This window comes from Uloborus diversus, chromosome 6 (genome assembly GCF_026930045.1).
Source record: "Uloborus diversus isolate 005 chromosome 6, Udiv.v.3.1, whole genome shotgun sequence".
Classification (NCBI taxonomy): Eukaryota; Metazoa; Arthropoda; class Arachnida; order Araneae; family Uloboridae; genus Uloborus; species Uloborus diversus.
The window spans coordinates 34,157,276-34,177,476 of NC_072736.1; the positions used below are offsets into that span (position 1 = coordinate 34,157,276).

The 20,201-nt window shown below is 34.0% G+C and overlaps 1 protein-coding gene across 1 annotated transcript in view; it reads left to right on the top strand.

The window, feature by feature from the left end:
- Positions 1-20,201, top strand: part of LOC129224536 (twitchin-like) — a 380,173-nt gene that overhangs the window by 262,133 nt on the left and 97,839 nt on the right. The window contains 11 exon segments of the mRNA XM_054859008.1: positions 6,497-6,611; positions 7,860-7,995; positions 9,676-9,842; positions 11,669-11,950; positions 13,369-13,665; positions 14,453-14,755; positions 15,548-15,829; positions 16,179-16,478; positions 17,393-17,695; positions 18,452-18,730; positions 19,258-19,363. Of these exon segments, the coding sequence (XP_054714983.1) occupies positions 6,497-6,611; positions 7,860-7,995; positions 9,676-9,842; positions 11,669-11,950; positions 13,369-13,665; positions 14,453-14,755; positions 15,548-15,829; positions 16,179-16,478; positions 17,393-17,695; positions 18,452-18,730; positions 19,258-19,363 (2,570 nt within the window).

Genomic DNA, 20,201 nt, shown 5'->3' on the forward strand with positions numbered 1-20,201 from the left:
AATTGCTTCTTTTCATAAATCTCTTCTAACTGTTCCTCATATAATGGTGTACTCCATGAGAAGTAAAAAATTAATAATGCATCCCATAAATGTTTTAGGCGCTCAATGACAAGAAGAACATAAAGCCACCGATGATCCGGGCGAGAAAGTGGCTTTAAGGGCTTAATTTTAATTAAAACACAAATTTCAAAAAACAGTTCCCTTTTATCAGTGCTCTTTAAGTCAAAATATATGTTGTCTACCAAGATTTCCAAATGCTTCAGAAAAGGTTCTGTGAATTTTTTGGCGCAATTGTTTGCAGTGTGGCAAGTTTCCCCACTTATATCTAACAAATGAGGAGCTTTTTTTGTTCTAAGTTTCGTTTCAGCTCCGTTTTTTTTTGCCTCCCATAGTATTACACGAATCCAAACAAACACTTATTAAATTACTCCATGGTATGTCATTTGATTCCATAAGGGATACGACCGCATTATACACAGCTTCTGCGCTGCAAGCCGATAACTTCAGAGAGGCCAAATGACGCAGCACCACTTTACTCTGAACTTCAGAAAAATATCGTACCAGTACTGCCAATACGCTATCAGAGGACCTGCTGGTGCTTTCATCTATGTTTAGAGAAAAGAATGAAGTCTTTAATTCTCCGATTTGTTCATCTTTGATCGTTTTGGAAAGTCCATATTTCATTTTGTAAGCTGCTGCCGATCTTGATAATTGTAAAGCTTTTAAAGCGGAAATATCAAGCGCTAAGGTTTTCGATAATTCTATTAATTTCGGCGCTAAAGAAAATGCAAGCGAGTTCTCCGGTATAAAAATCAGTATTAACGCTTCGCCTCTTGTTTTTCTTGATGCTGTGTCGAGAGTACGTTTATCCTCTTCATTTTCGAAGATACTCCCGCCAACAGGACAAAGTGCATTTATAACCTGAGAATGGAGAACTGATTCACGGGCTTGTTTGTGGGTGCTTGTACCCGAATGGTTTTTTAAGGATTTTAACCCTTCATTACTGTATTTAATCGAAGTGTTGCAGCAAATGCAAAAACATTTGCCAGCTTCATTAATTTTTTTGCACCAAACACTTATTTTCTCATTGCATTGATCCAGCTTCGACAGCCATTCCCATCGGAATTTATTTTTAAGTCCTTTTTCAATTTCTGCAATATCGTCCGCTTCGGAAAGAATTTTCATTTTCTTAATAGAAGACGCAAGCTTAACACAAAAGCGAACTCATAGTCGTAGAAGCGAGAACACAAGAGACAAAATGGCTATTATCAAACTACGACGAACAACACAACCCTCATCAGTGGAGTGATTCCGAAATTCCGTTCTGCTGTCTACGTATGTTTACCCTCCCTCTCCCCTACCATCAAGACATATGAATGCAGGAGGATGCAAAGCTGCGCCAACGATAATGCGCTTGCGGGGAAAGAAAAAGGGAGGGGCTTTAAAGCTCTTCTCGTTGAACTGCCGACTACAGAAACCGGGCTAGACATCATGGTCTCGTCTCCCCTTCGCCTCTTGTTTGGCGCTCGCAAGGCAGGGAAGGAGGAGAAAATGCGCAAAAAATAAAATTACGGAACAGCATTTTGGGAAACCCGGAATGCTTTTTCGGAAAACCCGGAAATCCGTGGTAGCCCCGGAAAACTAACACCCCTGTTTCATTCAGTGGAACCAATACGTAAACGTTTTTTTTCTCATATCACCTGAATTTCTTGAGCCATTCCGTTTTGCCAATTTTAAATCTCGGAAATGTTAGCTTCTAGCATACTTGAATTATCCCCCCTATCTTCATAAAAATCCTATACTTTTCTTGAATTATCATCACAAGTGAAATTAAAATATTTTTTGTCATATTCAATGTTATTTTCAGAACAATAAACCTCGGCTTCACGATTCGGACTTTAGACCCGTCGTGTTAATAGAATAATACTTATCCCTGCATTCTTTATTTTGCCTTGGTCTTTCTTTAACCCATTAAATTCTCAACATGCTATTTTATGATTTTCAGGATATTCTTCTTCTACTTCAGATTTACTCAGTAGTGAAATAAAACTGTGTCCCTCTGTTTTTCGTTCCTGGGGGGGGGGGGGGGGGGGGGGTTCGCGCAGAATTTTTTTTTCATCGAATTTAACATTCAGCGTTTCTGTCACTTCGCGATTTTTGAGATCCCAAATTCTGTAACCTTTCGTATGAAACGCATCGCATATCCTACCATGACTCCTTGTTGAGTTCTCATATCCAATTTGTTTATTTTCTGTTTTGAAAGTCCAATATACAAAATGCAGCCAAAAAAAAACCCCGGGAGTGTTTAATAGATGGCTTTCTTTCCCCCAAATAGCTCAAAATAGGTTTTGTTTAATAGATGGCTTTCTTCCCCCGAAAAGCTCAAAAAAGGGTTTGGTTTTTCCTTTTAAAAGCGCTCTAGTCCGTAAGCAGTGGAAGTACATAGCTGCTTCGGCTCAAAACTGCTGAGGCACATTCGATTCATTTAAAAGTTTCCATTCATTAATGTTAACTTATAGTGTTCTATGACGCTACTTTGTTAACTAGAGGATTTGTTGGTTTTTTCGATTCTTATGCTTTGGTCGCTAAGGTAAATTTCAAACCGGGAGTTCAGAAATTCCTTTCCGTTATCGGAGCTTTGCCACAAATCTCTCTTATCTTTTGGAACCTGACAAAGTGTTCTTAAACCTCACTTTTCTTCTTAAAGAAATAAACTGGAGAGTTTCTTGAAAAATCGTCTATTATTGTGAAAATAATTCCCCCCCCCCCTTTAAAGAACTCAACTGCTAAGGAATCCATCGTATTCAAATGCAAAAGATCTTACCGGGCGTTGGCTTGAATCTCCGTTACAGGTTTAAACGAAATTCTCCGATTTTTTCATTTTACACGGATAACAATCTGACATATTTTTACTTTTGATAAGCAGTGAAAGACAGTGAAGTACAGAATCACACTTTTCATTATTTATAATATACTTTTTGTCTTCATCCTGAAAATGTTGATGCCAAAATTTAAGACTCAAAGTATTCTAAAAGTTAAAATGTAAGGAAACTGATGAGTTTCAAGGTTATAAGAGTTTCAAATTCTACTGTAGTTCTCGAGCATCTACTTTTCTAAATGAGCATGTCCTTCAAAGCGAATAAAATATGACAAACAATGCATAATAATGTAAATATTCTACTTTAAATTTAAAAGCTGTAATTTTGACGAGAACGAAACACTGCCAGATCAGAAATGAAAAGCCGAAAATTTTAAAATATAGCCAGGCATGGCCTGAACTTAAATATGTTGGGAAGACGTATAATCTCAATTTGCCAAATGGAACTTAAATATTTGCCGATTAATAAAATACTGGTGAATGCACACATTAAGTACGCACAATTAAGTACAATATCTAATGAAATTTGGTCATTCGAAAATTTAAAAATTGCAACATTACAATTATGTCCCCAAATTTGCCGAATAGCCAGACAAAATTTTCCCAATATGGAATTTTTGGGGAGGTCATAGAGACTTCCCGTGACCTCCAATCGAGTGCCTTTAAATATAGTTTCTAAAATTATTTTTACGTTCACAAGTTTCAATGGTACTAGTGCAATTTTCCTGAAGTAAAACTTTAATTTCCTGCTGACGCAAATATAAAACTTTTAAAACACAAGAGTTTCGTGTTTGTATTTTAAGATGCTTATTTTTTAAGTTTTTTATTTATTTATTTATTTATTTTTTTGAGTTCTTTATTGGTGATTTTTTTAATTAATATTATTTTACTTTCGACCGATAAGTATTAAAGCTAGCTCCAGATTTCAGAGAATTTTGAGTCGTTCAGACATCAGAGTGTTGTATTTCCACAGTGTCAAATTCTTCAGCAAAAAATATCAGTAAATTGTATACTGTTTGCATGTCTCTCTGTCACGTTGTTATTTTATTTATTTTTTATTTTATTCATCGAATTATGTACAGAATATAAAAGCTACTGACGCTATGACGTAAAGTTTTTCAATAAAATGGTTAAATGCAAAATGTTAAAGAATCTAAAACTAAAGAAAGAAAAAAAAAACAGAAGAAAGAAGTCAATCGCGATATGCTAAAAATTCACTAGAGAACATAAAAATTTAAAGTACGGACATAGTATATAACACAAAATGTAATCGCACACAAAGTTTAATGTTCTAATAACTTTAAATACGATCAAGAAAGGAATTGATTTATTTTTAAATAAAATTTGAGTTTCAGAAAATGTTTAAAAACTATCACACGTGCAGTAAAATATTCAGAATCACAACTACTCAGTTACAACTACTCAGATTTTTGCTAGAAAGCAATCGCTGCAACTTAGCAACTATAAGAAATTGCAAAGTCAGCATCAACGAGTATTGGGATACGAATTGCGATTTCAAAATAAACTGTTATTTTACATACATTCTCGATGATAAAGAAAACTATATTTTGAGAAAAAGGGAATGAATAATATAATCAGCACTTACCTTTAACTTGGATTACAGTTGAGCAGTCCTACCTCAGCACACCCGAATCATCAAAAAACATGGCTGCCAATATCTTGAATTCATTAGTTTCTGTTTCCGTATGAAAGAAACACCTTTTGCGCATCGTTTTGCGCAATCTAAAATATTTTTACAGTTTTTCTCTGTTATTTGGCAGAGCAGTATTAAACTGTAGGAAAAAGCAGTATATTACTATAAAAACAACAATTATTTTTTGCAGTGTACCAAACAATAATTACTAATTGGAATTTGACTTCTTAGTGCTCTTCAATTGGTGTACGGAATTCAAAAACACTACTAATTCAAGTAACAAAAGCAGTCCTTCCTAGTAATAATTTTCTATTTTTAGAATAATAAAGTCAATCCCCCGGGATCCCGCGGGACTGGCTCTTTACAATCCCGAAATCCCGCGGGACTGAAATCGATGCAGGATTGGAAACAATAGAAGCAATGTTCTCTCGTCTTTACAACATGCTAAAAGGGAAATAGTTTGTCCTTTTGCTCCAGATATCATTGATGCAACATTTTTAAATTCTTTAATGACCACTACTTCGCCGGACTTTTTATTCAACTGTAAAACAGTTTCATCCATATTAAAGATACAAAGGGGCTTTTCGAAAAGATGATATTCTTTAAGTAGACCTTCGAGCACCCATAATCTTTTCTTCAACGACTTTAACAGTATTTTTTTTTTTCAAATTAACTAGTCCATTCCCCGCGTGTTTAAGAATCTTTTCTAATACAGGTAGTTAGCATATTCTAAAAACAGAAAAATACTATCCTCTAGAATTTGAAATTCAGTTCTTTGACAGTCAATATTTCAAAAAATTCCAGGTTGTATAGGATCCATCTCTCTTGCAAAGACATAGTCCATCTCTCCCGTTTAGACGTGGTCCATCTCTCCAAACTGTGGGGGTGAAAAGTACATTCCCCCTAACCTTTCACTGTGGTATTCATGTCGCATTAGGAAGCCGACATGTACCCAGACATCACAGCATCAAAAACAGTTAGTTTACACTTCATACAATATCTTAGATTGTATAACTATAGCTATGTAAAAAATTATTCGATTTACCGAAATCTTCGATTTATCTAAAACATTATTTTGTTTTTTGAGAAGCAAACAGAAGCATGTCATACAAAATGTCTTTCCGTACCTGACTGAGATAGTTGTTTCATCAATTGAGAGGCGTATTCACGAAATTTCTGACTGATTCATCTCAAACGGTGGTCCATCTCTCCCGGAATTGCCCTGTGTGTTATTTTATATAGATATTTTTTTTCATTTTATAACATTTAGGATTTGAAATAAAAAGTTGGCGGTTGTTTCTATAAAAAAGACTAGCTCCTAAGGAAACTTGCACGAAAGAAAAAATTATAGTGAAGTACTAAAATAAATGGGGCGATTCAACAAGTTTCAGATAATAAGTTAAGTTTTAATTCCTGAACGGCATTGAAGTTCATCCTAAGACTCTGATCAGCTTGAGGTTTGAAAACTAATTTAGGGTTAAGTCTGGGTAGTTCTTACCATATAAAAAGGGTGATCGTACCCATTTATACGGCAGTGAAAAACAGCGTCGCAGGGTACTGAGAGGCAAAAAAGAGCTTGACCAACAAGTTACCATTCAGGCATGATTTAGTTTTTATAAAGGGAATCTCTATGAACCCTTTTTTCATAAACAATAGCTATTTTCTGTTTGTAGAAGTTATTAATAGACTTTGCCAACGTCGCGTCTTCGCGTTTCTATCTAAGCTGTTTGAACTATTTCTTCATGTGTCACACAATTTAAACTTATCCAAAGCAAAGCATGTTGTTGTTTAAAATATACTTTGGTAAAAAAACAGTCAACAGAAAAAAAAAGAAAAACAACAAGAAAAAAAGAAAAATAAATGGAAAAAATCGAAGTCAGTATCAATAAAATGCAGTTCATTTACCCCCCCCCCCCCTTTTTTTTTAATTGCATGAATCTAAGAATTTTTTTTATTATTTTCAGGTTAAAGGACTACAGCCTGGAAGAATGTATAAATTCAGAGTGAGGGCTGCAAATAGACAAGGCGAGTCTGAGCCTTTGGAAGCAGACAAAACCATTGTTGCCAGAAATCCATTCGGTAATTTTCAATTCATTTTATCCAACCAATAATTATGGTACCTAAAATAAATGTGATTTTCTAAAATGTGAATGGAGGACCATATAAAAAGTTAGATTTCGTATTTTTTCACTAAATTCTTTTTCCGCTTTAATCTTTTAATATCTGCATTTCATTTTAAACATTTTTCAAATTTGAAGTATGCATCTAGACTTAACGGTTGTGAAAAACAGGTCTTGCGGGTTAAACTGGAACACGCTGTATATCAGTAACATTTCTAGAAGTTAAAAGAGTATTTTCATTTTAAAAAATGATAGTAAATGACAAAAGGCAACTGCAGAAGCCCTAAACTCTGATCAGAGTGAAAATAGAGGCCATACGGATTATAACTGGAATTTGCAGTTCTTGAGAAAAAGCCACGCATAAGAATAGAAAAATCTATTTCAGAAGGTGATGAAGACAATGGGGATCTTTTGTACATTACTAACATTTGTAGAAGTTGAAAGGATATTTTCATTTTTAAAAATGATAGTAAATGACGAAAGGCAACTGCAGAAGCTTTAAAAATATATTATAATGTATTGCTGCTGATCATTGTCTGCATAAATAATTGCTTTAATACGTATCGCTTTAATAATAAACCCAAAAGTAGAGAGGGGTTTTTTTTCCCCCAGAAAAGAGAACTTTTTTCTACGTAAGTTTAAGAAAAATAACTGTCGTGTAGACCACCAAAAGGTGGTAGGCTAATTAAAGGATCGGGCAACCGTATCGTATAGAGGGTACCAAGCACCCAAGCCGGAGTCTCGCAACAATGACAATTGCAAGATCTCCTATTTACCGATTCAAAAAAAAAAAAAAAAAAACTCTAGGTGTTAAATTCAGGCGACTGGGAAATTTAGACTTACATAACAGCATCTCACAGGAAAAAAAAGACATGGCGCCACCTACGTCACAACTGTCTCATCTTACGTCATCACTCAGACCGAGACGGAGGTAATAAATCGCTCCGAAGGGAAAACGAAACAAAATCTCCTGCGCGAATTCAAAACGAATGAAAATAAGGGATACAAATGTGGATTACACCACAATAATTAATGCATATTTTTAAATTTTAGTGTATATTCGCTAGAATATTGTAATGATTTTAGTGCATAATATGCAAGCTCTTGTTATAATATATTTTCGATAAATTGCTTTTAAATTATTCGTGCCCAAATTTTTTAACACTCTTTTTTTATTATCAATTCCTTTCCGTTATGTGTTTTTCAGATGCTCCAGGAAAACCAGGCACTCCAGAAATTGAGGATTACGATCGAGATTTTGTGCAGTTGAAGTGGAAAGCGCCAGAAAAGGATGGCGGTTCACCAATCACAGGATACGTCATTGAAAAGAAAGACAAGCTTAGGTATTCATTAACGAGTGATTGAAAAAACTCATCATTTATTAACTGGTAACAAAAGTTAATGCTCGTAAGTTAAATAAAAAACGAAGTGGATTTTTTGAAGAAAGGAAATAAGTAAATTATTAGGGTAATTTTGTAAAAGATACATCTTTTTGTTATGAAATTTCTGTACTTCATGGCAGAAAATTTCACGTTAAAAAACAGTTTTTTAATTAAATATTTTAATTTTTAGCTATTATCTAACTAATTATTTACCTTACCCAATTGTTTAAAAACCATTAATATTCGAAATTTGTTTAAGAAAAGGCTAAAAATTTTTATAATCAACTCTACTGCAGTTAATTTAGGATAAAGTACCATATTTGTAATAGTAAACCTTAAGTAATAATGTTGAACGACGAATATCAACGTGTGAGAGAAAGGAGTTTGTTAACCCTCAAAATTCTCAACGTTCCTCTAAATTCCAGGTTTGTTAGAATTGCTAAAATTCTGTTCAGTTTTGACACCTGCAACTAGCATTCCGTTCTACGGTAGAATCCTAAAACAGCACAAATCGTGAATCAATTGATTTGTTTGGATATTCAAACTTGTCATAGTGAAGACCGGTTTGATCCGACCGCTGTCAAGTCTCTTGGAGCACAGGAGATATGAGATTTCCTACCTGGGTTATACTTCACTCACGGAGATGTTTGAAAATAATTTATTTCTAAAACTATCAATACATTTCATTAGCATATTTACCACGAAGAATTCTATTATTTCACATATTCTACTTTTTTAGTTGCTACAGGTTACAACACCATACATTTAGTACACTTCAAGCAAGTTAGTACAGGAAGTTGTTTTTAAGCAGGAATCACAATGGGGTCGTTTCCAAAATTTTAAAAGTATTTTTTTCAGAAAGAGCATGCTTAAAAACATAGAATATGACCATTTTTTAAATAATTTCTGTAAGTTTAATATTAAGGAAAAAATTGCTTAAATCGGTGCTCTTTCATCGTTTAACGCTTCTGCCGATGACATCACAAATGATGAAATGCCCTTCAGTGTTGCCATTCACGGTCCAAAATATTTAATTCGCATCTTTACTCACGTGCATTGGCAACGATATGGTTGGTAGCAAGCGTAGAGCGCAATTTTAATTCGCTGCTTGATTATCATAACGTGGAAACGTGGTAGAAAGATGCGGCAAAGTGCATCATTTGTGACGTCATAAAGACCACGCCTTGTTTGCAAAATCGGACATTTAAAAAAATTAAATTTAAAAAAACTGTTGGAAAATGAAAGTATTTTCTGGGTCCATGTTATTATTTTTTTCTCATTCTATCCGTTTCAATGACTAAATTTAGTACTTTTGACTGAAGAAAACCACCCTATTGCAACCGCAGAAGATGAAAATAAAATTGCAAAGTCATAAACCAAATGTACAGTGCATGATTTTGTGATAAGCAGTTGAGAAAAAAAGACATTAAAAATTTGCAAGAATGAGAGTAGTATATATTTTGATTTTTTTTTTCCTTCCAAAGACAAATTTTCAACCGAATATATTTAAAAAATGTATTTACTTCATGGTCATAATTTAGTTTCTCCGCAAAAGTGTACTGTTAAGATCATGCAATTTTTTTCCTACTGATTTTAAGAGTTCAAAGCTAAATATTTAATCTGGGGAAACTTTCCTTCTAGCGGTGACTGGATGACTGTACAAGATGTTCCTGGGGATCAAACTACAGCTAAAGTTCCTGATCTAATTGAAGGTGGCGTGTACGAATTCAGAATACGTGCAGTCAACAAAGGTGGACCCGGAGAGCCTAGTGATTCTACTGGTCAACATGTTGCTAAGCCAAAGAACTGTGAGTTCAAGATTATTTACTTCTTTTCCGGAGATATGAGGGGAAAATTTAAAAAGCTTTTCTGAGTATTCACCATTCAATGTCTGTTTAACGTATTTAATGTATGACTTATCTACTACAGATGTAGTTAATTAATTCACTTACAATCACTTGCAAATGAGCGTTTCGTTGCAAAAACATGTCCTATTCTTCTTTGTAAAAAACACGAAACAAAAATTGCTAGAAAAGCTGAGTTTTCGAATATAAGCACTTTTTGACCACGAACTACCTATGTAGTTTCTGCTTCAAAAAATGTGCCTATATTGAAATGAAGTAGTTTTAATCCTGATGATTTTTACGGTTTTTTCGTTTGCTTGTGTGTGTGATATTATAGACTCTACTTTCTTTTAAACTGTTTAAAGGATGTACATGTAGTTGGTTGATATATTATACTGCTTATTTATGTACTTGTGTTTACTATTAATAAAGCTCAAAGTCTCCCTGTCTGGAGGATGTCTGTAGGATATCTGGATCTCTGTGACGCGCATAGCTCCTAGACCGTTCGGCCGATTTTCATGAAATTTGGCACAAAGTTAGTTTGTAGCATGGAAGTGTGCACCTCGAAGCGATTTTTCGAAAATTCGAGTTTTTTCTTTTTCTATTTCAATTTTAAGAACATTTTCCGGAGAAAAATTATCATAAGATCGACGAGTAAATTACGAAATTATCATGATGTGGAATGGGAGAGCGAATAAACATAGCTATTTGGCGAAAAATTCGTAAATCCATTATTTGTAAATATACAGGCGAACCGAATGACCTTTTACTTTTCAACTACGGGAAAAGCCGTGCGGGTACCACCAGTTTTAAATATAACAGCACACACTACCGTAGGCAGGTAAACGGCAGTATCTACACATAAGAATTTTCGAGATATTCGAGGAAAAGCGTTTTGAATTCAATACTACCAAAAGAGAAATGTTGGAATCAGAACTTCTTTTCGCTTTTTTTTCAGCAGAAATCAAATAAACAATCGTGTACAATAAAGTTAACGTACAATAGATGAGGAAGATGCAAAGAAATGAGAAATGAAAAATTTACAGTTACTGCCCTTTACCTGCCCACGGCAGCATACATCTTACTATATTCGTAAAACTAGTGATACCCGCACGGCTTTGCCCGTAGTTGAAAATTAAAAGGTCATTCGGTTCGCCTGTATATTTACAAATAATGGATGACGAACATCTCGCCAATTGACTATGTTCATCCGCTCTCCCATTCCACGTCATGATAATTTCGTGATTTACTCGTCCATTTTAAGATAATTTTGCTCCGGAAAATGCTCTTAAAATTGAAATAAAAGAGGAACAAAATCAAATTTTCGAAAAATCGATTCGAGGTGCACACCCCCATGCTACAAACTAACTTTGTACCAAATTTCATGAAAATTGGCCGAACGGTCTAGGCGCTATGCGCGTCACAGAGATCCAGAGATCGTGCAGACATCCAGACAGAGAGACTTTGAGCTTTATTATTAGTAAAGAAGATAAATGGCTCACTGCAACAATATTTTAAAGTTTTAAGGGTTCAAACTTCTGTACAAAGGTTTCTTTAAAAATAATTGCACTATATAAGTCAAAAATATCAAAGATTTAACAGTAGTTAGATGAAAAACTAAATATTTCCAACAAAACATATCAATACTTATTAGGGTATCTTTTTACAATGTAAAAAAAAAAAAAATACACTGATATAAATAAAAGCTTATAGGCACTTGGTACTTCGATTACTTTATTTTGAAATTTCACATTATCTGCTTGACAATGATGCAAATTACTTTTTTCCAGTGGCACCACATATTGATCGAAATGCAATGATCAACATCAGATTGAAAGCTGGCAAGAGTTTTGAACTTAACGTACCTGTTTCTGGAGAGCCTCCGCCAAAGAAGACCTGGACTTTGAACGGCAAAATGGTCATGGATGATCTTCGTTGGTACTTTACGTACGAGGATTACAGGACAATTGTTAAAGTAAAGAAGGCCCTGAGAGAAGATTCTGGAAGTCTCATGCTAACAGCAACCAACTCGAACGGAACAGATAGTGCAAAGATAACAGTTGTCATTTTAGGTAATTATGCTTTTATCTAGGTAGTAAGTGTTTCTTTTATCGAAAATGTAGTTGCTTTAAGCAAATGTAAAACAACTTCAGTAATTTCAAAATAAATTAATTAGGCAGATAAATGTCAAAACTTTCCTTATTCAAATCTGTTGCTCCAAATTTTTGAAAATTAGGCACGAAGTGTAAGCAGTTAATGCCTAAAATAATTTAAATATAGGAAAATATTAGTTTTAAAATCTGAGATTTACTATCATAGATAGAATAAAACGCGGATGGTAATTCAATTAAATTTAAATCATTATCATTAAAATATTTTTGGGCAACATACTTAGATGTTATTTTTTTTTTACTATTTTATTTATATATATATATATATATATATATATATATATATATATATATATATATATATATATATATATATATATATATATTTTTTTTTTTTTTTTTTTTTCACATTTGCACTTTTTAAATCCCACATTTGAGTTTTAGTTATAATGAGATAACGGATAATTTGAAAGTCAGACACATAAATTATTATTATTTTTAAATTATATTAAGAGGATCCGAAAATTATACATTCAAAGCCATTAATTACATTAAAGCCATTAAGTAATAATTCATTAAATATTCAACAATATGCGACTGTAATTCATTTCCTACTCACAAAATAATCTTTACAAGTGTATTAAAATCCTAAGTCTGAGCATTTTATTAAAAAAATAGTCCCTTAATCATTTTCTGAATTTTAATCAGAAGATATACAAATTAGCCCTAACTGAACGCCATACAAAAAGCACATATTACAATTTATAGAAATTTTACTGTTATAGATAATACTCATAAAAGAAGTACATTTATTTATTTCGCTTTTTAACCTGTTTTAGCGCTAGAACGTTTTTTGTTAAGGATAATATATGGTGGAAAATATTTCTTTGTGCATTGTCTACATAAACTCATCTAAAAATGTCCTATGTTTGTATAATTAAAAAGCAAAACTTAAAAAAAAACTTTCTACTGATTTCATTTAGTGCATTGTACGTACAAAACGGATGGCCTCAAAGCTATTCATTTATGGAGATTCGAATTTGGATTAACGTGAAGTTGTCTTGTGAAATTTTGCACATCTCATACTTGCATGTCTGATTTCTAGCAAATCTTCTAGGAAGGAAGGGGGTTGATAATTGCACTTCTTAACAACACATCAAAAAATCTACGGAATATCAGAACATCCGCCTTAATAGATTAGAAACTCTAATGAATGATGGTCGATAGAATTACGAACTTCCAACGGAAGAGAAGTTACAGTTTTTATTTTGGTGGTGTTTACCGGAAGTTCCTCGTTTTTATTTTGATGTTTCACTAAAAGTACTCTACGTGCAATAACTAATTAAACTTTAACCTGAACACGTATTTTTGTCCTACAGATGTACCACTTGCACCAAAGAACTTGCAAATCACTGATATCACGAAGGAAGGTTGTATGGTAAACTGGAGTCCTCCTGATGATGACGGCGGAAATGACATCCAGCACTACACTGTTGAGAAGAAGGATATGGAGACTGGTCGGTGGGTGCCTGTAGATGAGACCATCAACACGTACCTGTATGCCGATAAGCTGATAGAGATGCACGAATACCAGTTCCGTGTGAAGGCTGTGAATAGAGAAGGCAGTTCTCAGTGGGTAATGACGAAGCAAGCAATTGTGGCCAAGAATCCTTTTGGTGAGTTTTTAATGTTGTTGAGACCAGTTAACTACCATATGTAAGTGGTTATTAAGTTTTAAAAAATATTTAATTCCTTTTGAGGTGACAAGAGAAAACATGATAATAGACAAAAATGTATATTTCGGACGAAATAATTAAAAGAAAATTCTAGGCAAAGTTTTGAATCAGCATACTTTAAAAGCTTAATGCGATATTTAGGCTCAATCACAAAAAAATCCTGAAAATGAACAAAGAATTGAATAATTATTTCTCTAGCAGAACGAGAACCTTCAAAACGCGTTACATACGCGTTTGTCGAACACGTGTTACATACGCTTTGACTAAACCTTTGTATTGCTCCTCAAAAGGCACTCAATATACAACGATTACTAAAGCTGCAGCCCTTCCATCACTGATATAAAATGCAGAAAAATCAAGTGGAAATTTTTAGTTTTCAACCCTTACTGTATTTTTATATTAAATTAGATAATAATTGAAGGATTAAGCAAGAAAAAAAGTATATTTTTTTTGGTGTGAGAGCGGCTACAAAATGTAATTATTTTTATCGCTCAATATTTTGGCGTATTATTAAGAGGGCAGAAATGTATTATCTTTATTTCTTACATCGTGGATTTAAAATAAAATAAGAAAATGCAAGTCGAATATTTTTATTGCACGCTAGAAAAAGAAAGTTTCATGATAACCACTACTATTATATTATAATCCATTAACCGAAAACGATGTCGAATAATTTATAAGCTGAACAGTCATATTACGTTCTACATATGTTTTGTATTTTTTATAGATCCTCCAGAAAAACCAAGCACACCTACTGCAAGTGACTGGGATTCGCATTTCATTGAACTAGAATGGCGACCGCCGAGAAAAGATGGCGGTGCCCCTGTCAGCAGTTACGTCATTGAAAAACGTTTGAAAGGAAGTCCTCTATGGGAAGAAGCCGCAAGAGTGGCTGGTGAAGTCACCAAAACTAAGATATCCGATTTGGTTGAAGGAGAAGAATACGAATTCCGCCTTATCGCTATCAACAAGGCCGGTCCTAGTGAGCCCAGTGATCCAACACAGCCTATTACAGCTAAACCTCGCCATTGTAAGTAGAAAATTCGGTTCAATAAAATGAAATTAATATTTTTCAATAAAACTAGATGATAGTGATTAGTTAATTAAAGTTTGTTTTTTTATGATTGTCTTATACTATTCTTGAAAATTGTTACCAATAATATTAATTGTTACCTCAGATTGTGTTGTAATTTTATCAAATTTCACAGAAGTGAATAGAAACAGCCGCTGTATTAGAATTTCATAATGCTAATTGTAAAACGTTCTTTCTTTTTGTGCTCAAAAAGCAGGTGAGCTCATCCCCAAATGGAGATGGAGTACCACCTCCCCCCCCCCCCATCTAAAAAAGGATCAAATTTAAAGTGAGTAATCTAAAAGCAGTTGTGGGTAGGTACTGGGCAATAACTTCAAATTTTTCTTTTTTCTTTTTTGCTATTTATTCTACGTTATCTTTATTGCTCAAGTTTGCTTATTTGGTTTCCATTGGGGGGGGGGGGGGGACGTCTAATTCTAACATTTCCCTATTATTAGTTTCCAATCCAAAACATGTTTCTTCAAAATTTCGCAAAATCATTTCTGCAGATACTGCCGTTTACGTGATCACGGTAGGAAGTAATGTGTGCATATGCATCTTCTCTTCATCGATAAATGAAGAATTTTTAAAACGTAAAATACTACTGAGGCATAGTTTTTACAAATAGACCATTGAATGTAAAAGAAGCAGAAGTCAATCATACCATTAACTAAATTCCGCGTGAGCAACATTGAGAAAATAAATATTTTTATAAGCATTTTTTTTTTCTCTTTTCTTCTTGATTTCTAGTGGCACCGATTGTGGATCGTCTCACTTTGCTCGACCAAAGAGTTCGTGCTGGCCGCCCCATCACATATCAGGTGGCAATTAAAGGAGAACCAGCACCAATTGCATCATGGTCCATCAACGATAAACCTGTCATCGGTAATCCTAGGGTAGACGTTCAAACGAGTCCAACAACCTGTTTCTTCGAAATCTTAATCTCCGTTCGATCCGACACTGGAAAGTACACACTGAATTTGGAAAACAACTCTGGAAGATTATCGACATCGGCCACAGTTACTGTTTTGGGTAAGTCTGTCTAAGCATTCAAAATATAAATGGTTTTCTGTAGTGATGAAACTAGTGATTTGTGAACCACTTGACATAAAATGATGTCTTAGAAACGGACAAAGAGTCTGTAAAACTTAACGATTTCTTAAATGTACCTTTAAGTTAAGCATTTAAGTTTAAATTATTTTTTGAATTTTTTTTTTCTTTTGTAACATTTAAAGATTAGCAAACACTCACACATGCACGCTTATTTCTCCTTCAATATCTAAGTCCCTGTTTTATTTTTTTCTCTTTTTTTTACAATTACTTAAGTTTTCCCAATATCATTCACTTTGATTCCACTCACCAATAACCTGACACATTTCAGATCGCCCGTCACCACCGGAAGGACCGCTAGATGTTAGTGACGTCACCAAAGAATCCGCAGTTCTAACTTGGAAAGCTCCAAAGGATGATGGCGGCTGTCCCATCAAGTACTACCTTATTGAAAAAATGGACTCTTCACGTGCCACTTGGATGGAGGCTGGACAGTCGACGTCACTAAGCTTCAAAGTTACGAGATTGGTTCATCACAAAACATATCAGTTTAGAGTCATTGCAGTGAATGAAATTGGTAATTCAGATCCCTTGGAAAAAGAGCAAGGTGTAACAGCCAAAGATCCATTTGGTAAGTTTGAAATTTCAAAAGTGCTCGTAGCAGTTTTCATAAATATAAATGAATTTCCTTAGTTATTACCATATGTTTTTGTCCTTTAACTAAAATTATAAGAATTATCTACTTTACGTTATAACTTGCATAAGATATTAGTTTTGTGCTTATGAATATCACTATGTATGTACGGTTGCTGGATTTGTGGTTTTAGCTAAATGACAAGTTTTAGGGAAAACTTTGAGGTGCTTCCATGCAAAAGGTAATTGATATATTAAGAAAAAAAATCCATTTATTCTTATATCTACACATAGAACAACCTCCCAAAGTTTAATCTAGATCTGAGAACTTCGGGTGTCAAATCATGCTTTCGCTGAATAATTTGACTTGGAATGACCCAGTAGCGTAAAGTTTACATTTAAACATACTTAGATGTATGCAGATACAGCAGGCTAAAATTCTGCAAAACTGTTGTCAAAGATTTTTGAAAGTTTACAACTTATAACTGAAATTTTGAAATTACTTTGAAATACCAGTGGACTTTGGGTACAACCATGCTTACCACCTGCATGGTGACTTTAATTAGAAAAAGTATTTTTCCAGTAATTATTAGTTTGAGAAGTAAATGAAAAAATTAGGTTATAATTTTCAGCTCTAAAGCTCTACAATATTGACAAAACCAGTTATATTGAAAACAAGTTTCCACAAGATATATAATCTTCCAATGTTTGGTCACAAAATAACCCTTAAAACTGCAAAATACCCTTCAGTTCCTATCCATCCGTCTTATTTTTGAAATCATGTTTTAAAGCAGCTCATTTCCTTCACAACGTATGGATAAACGGCCAAGTTTTACTGATATCATTTTTCCAGACTTATAAGCTATTTATTTGGATTTTGTAAATTTTATTGATCCTAAGTTTTTCTTCCAGAACCACCAAGCACTCCAGGAAAACCAGAAGCTACTGATTGGGGCAGTGATTTTGTGGAGCTGACATGGCCAGCACCCAAAGATGATGGAGGTTCTCCAGTTTCCGGTTACATTATACAGAAAAAACTCAAAGGTTCTAATTTGTGGGAGAAAGGTGTTGAAGTTGTCGGCGCGGAAACTAAAGGAAAAGTTCCTTATTTGATAGAAGGGCAGGATTACGAATTTAGAGTGATTGCTCTCAACAAAGGAGGACAGAGTGATCCCAGCGAGCCTTCAGAATTGATCACAGCTAAACCAAGATTCTGTAAGTAAAACATTTGTGTTACCAAATACTCAGTCTACATAATCAAGGCCTGTGCTAGGGATTTTAAACTGTATCCAACAAATTAGTCAAATTTTAAAAGTCTTCGGCAATGGTTTAATTTTAAAAAATATAAACTCTAAGTTTTCAATTTTATTATTATATAAATTTCATTTTTTAGAAAACTTCAATCAAAATCGGAAGTTATAATTTTGTTCAACGTATAAACCAAATGCTTATATTTTAAATAAACTACATGATTTTAAATCAAATAAAAATTTAATTACATTACATTTGACATTGAGTTCCCAATTTGGCGTTACATTTTTTCTTGTAGAATTTCGAATAATTTTTAATACCGAGGGGAAATCCTCTTTTTTTTGTGGGTGTGTGTGTGTGTTTGGAAATATGAGATTTTTCCTTTTGTTAATATATTAGCCAAATCACACACACACACAGAGTTGCTTTCGCCAAATAAACGATTTTATCGCACTTGACTCGATGGCGAATGCTTACTGCTGGCCCTGATAACTTTTCCGGCAGTTGGACTATTCAGAGAAAAATAGATGACCATAAGTTTATATTTTGAGCAGTCAGATGATCCATGCACATATGTAGATCTATTTTAAAACACGGCTCTTGTTATGAACGATATAAAAACAGAATTATGCATAGAGCATCTAAACTCTACGAGTTTTGTTCAGTGATTGGTTTGCAAATAAATTTTAATAACTCATACATAACTTCTTCTCTAAACAGTGGCGCCTAAAATCATAACGCCGATGAAAGAAATGGAAGTAAAGATGGGAGACATCCTGCACATTGAAATTAAGTTCATTGGTACTCCAACACCGCAAATTACGTGGACTGTAGACGACAAGCCATTGGAAACAGACAAGAGAGTTACTGTATCCAACTACGACAGCTACACTCTCATTCACATCATCAATACCAAGAGGTCTGATAGTGGACGTTACTGTCTGAAGCTGAAGAATGAGTCTGGAAGCGACGAAGGAACGATGAAAGTGATAATTCTTGGTAAGTGAATAAAAATGGAGCAAGTTTTATCATGAGATTCAATCCATCTGAATTCATTGCAGGGACGGGTACAAATGGAGGGTCGCACATAAAAAAGCCCTTACTCAGCTAGGGACCTTGTAATACTTTTGAGATTCCTAATTGGCCAGTTGACGCAAATGTGTGGGCCATGTTTATCCTCCATCTTTGGTATTGACCAAATTGCATTCCTCGGAAGTTCTGCAATCACGTTTGAATGTTTTAAATTAACCCCCTCCTCTTGAACAATGTCTAGAAGGCATGCCTTGTTTCGAAATGAAACAATAATTAGGAAGTGCAAAGCAAGCTATACAAGTGGATGACGTTTTCACGTGGTAGCCAATCAGCAGTCTCCAAATTTGTACATGGTCTCTAGCAGTGTAAAGGCTGTTTAGATGCGGGAGGACCATGGGATTCATAACACCCTTCCCCTCGAAACCGTCGACATTGTATTCATTACAATTGTGTTCAAACACTTTATAAATGAAATGTGAAATTTTGTTCTTCAGGCAAACCAAGTGCACCTGAGGGACCACTAGACGTTAGTGACATTCAGAAAGATAGTGTCACGTTATCTTGGAAGCCACCTAAAGATGACGGTGGAAGTGAAGTAACGTAAGTAACATTTATAAAGTTTAGATACCCATTTCAGTTGCTTTGTTAATTGTTTTCTATTATAATTGTGAAATGCTATTATAAAGTGGTTAACATATAAATCAAATTTTGTAGTTAAAAGAAAATTGGAAATTTTCCTACGCAAAGTAGTAAACATGGATTAAAAAGACACATGAGATGGCAAACTTTAAAACGGTTGCATTAATATATCTGATTAGTATAAGATAAAATTTTTGAATTCTTAAACAAGTGATCTGATTCTTACGCTTTAGTTTTGTAATAACCTTTTGTTGTATGGAAAAGTAAAAATAAAATTTTTGATTAATAAAAATCAATTCAAATGCTAGTAAGCAGTGTAAGAAGCAGAGAAAGAAACTACGTTTTTCTTATTAAGACATTTACTCTACTTTGAAGATACCAACTTGCGCTATCTTACATTCAATAGTAAAATCGAACGGGTATTCGGTGTTGACGGGAGTATTTGTTTGAAGTCGAATTTAACGCAAAGATACTCTGAAAGCTGACGAGTGAAAGAAAAATAGAAAATCTACTACTGAATAATATGTAGATTATATTTGCGATTTTTACTGTAAGTTATTTCCTATGAATTTCTTGCGCATTATTAATTACATAAGGTTGAAAGAAAAACTTCTTCAAATATTACCAGTTACATATTCGATGGATGAACCTCCACTTTTTTATTAGATGTAGATTTAGACTATTATTTTAATGCTTAAAATTACTCATCAAGATAATTAATCCAAAAACACACAAAATTAAACAGCCTATTCGCTACTCCAGCGCTCGAATACGTTACCTTGCGGTGATTTACAAAATT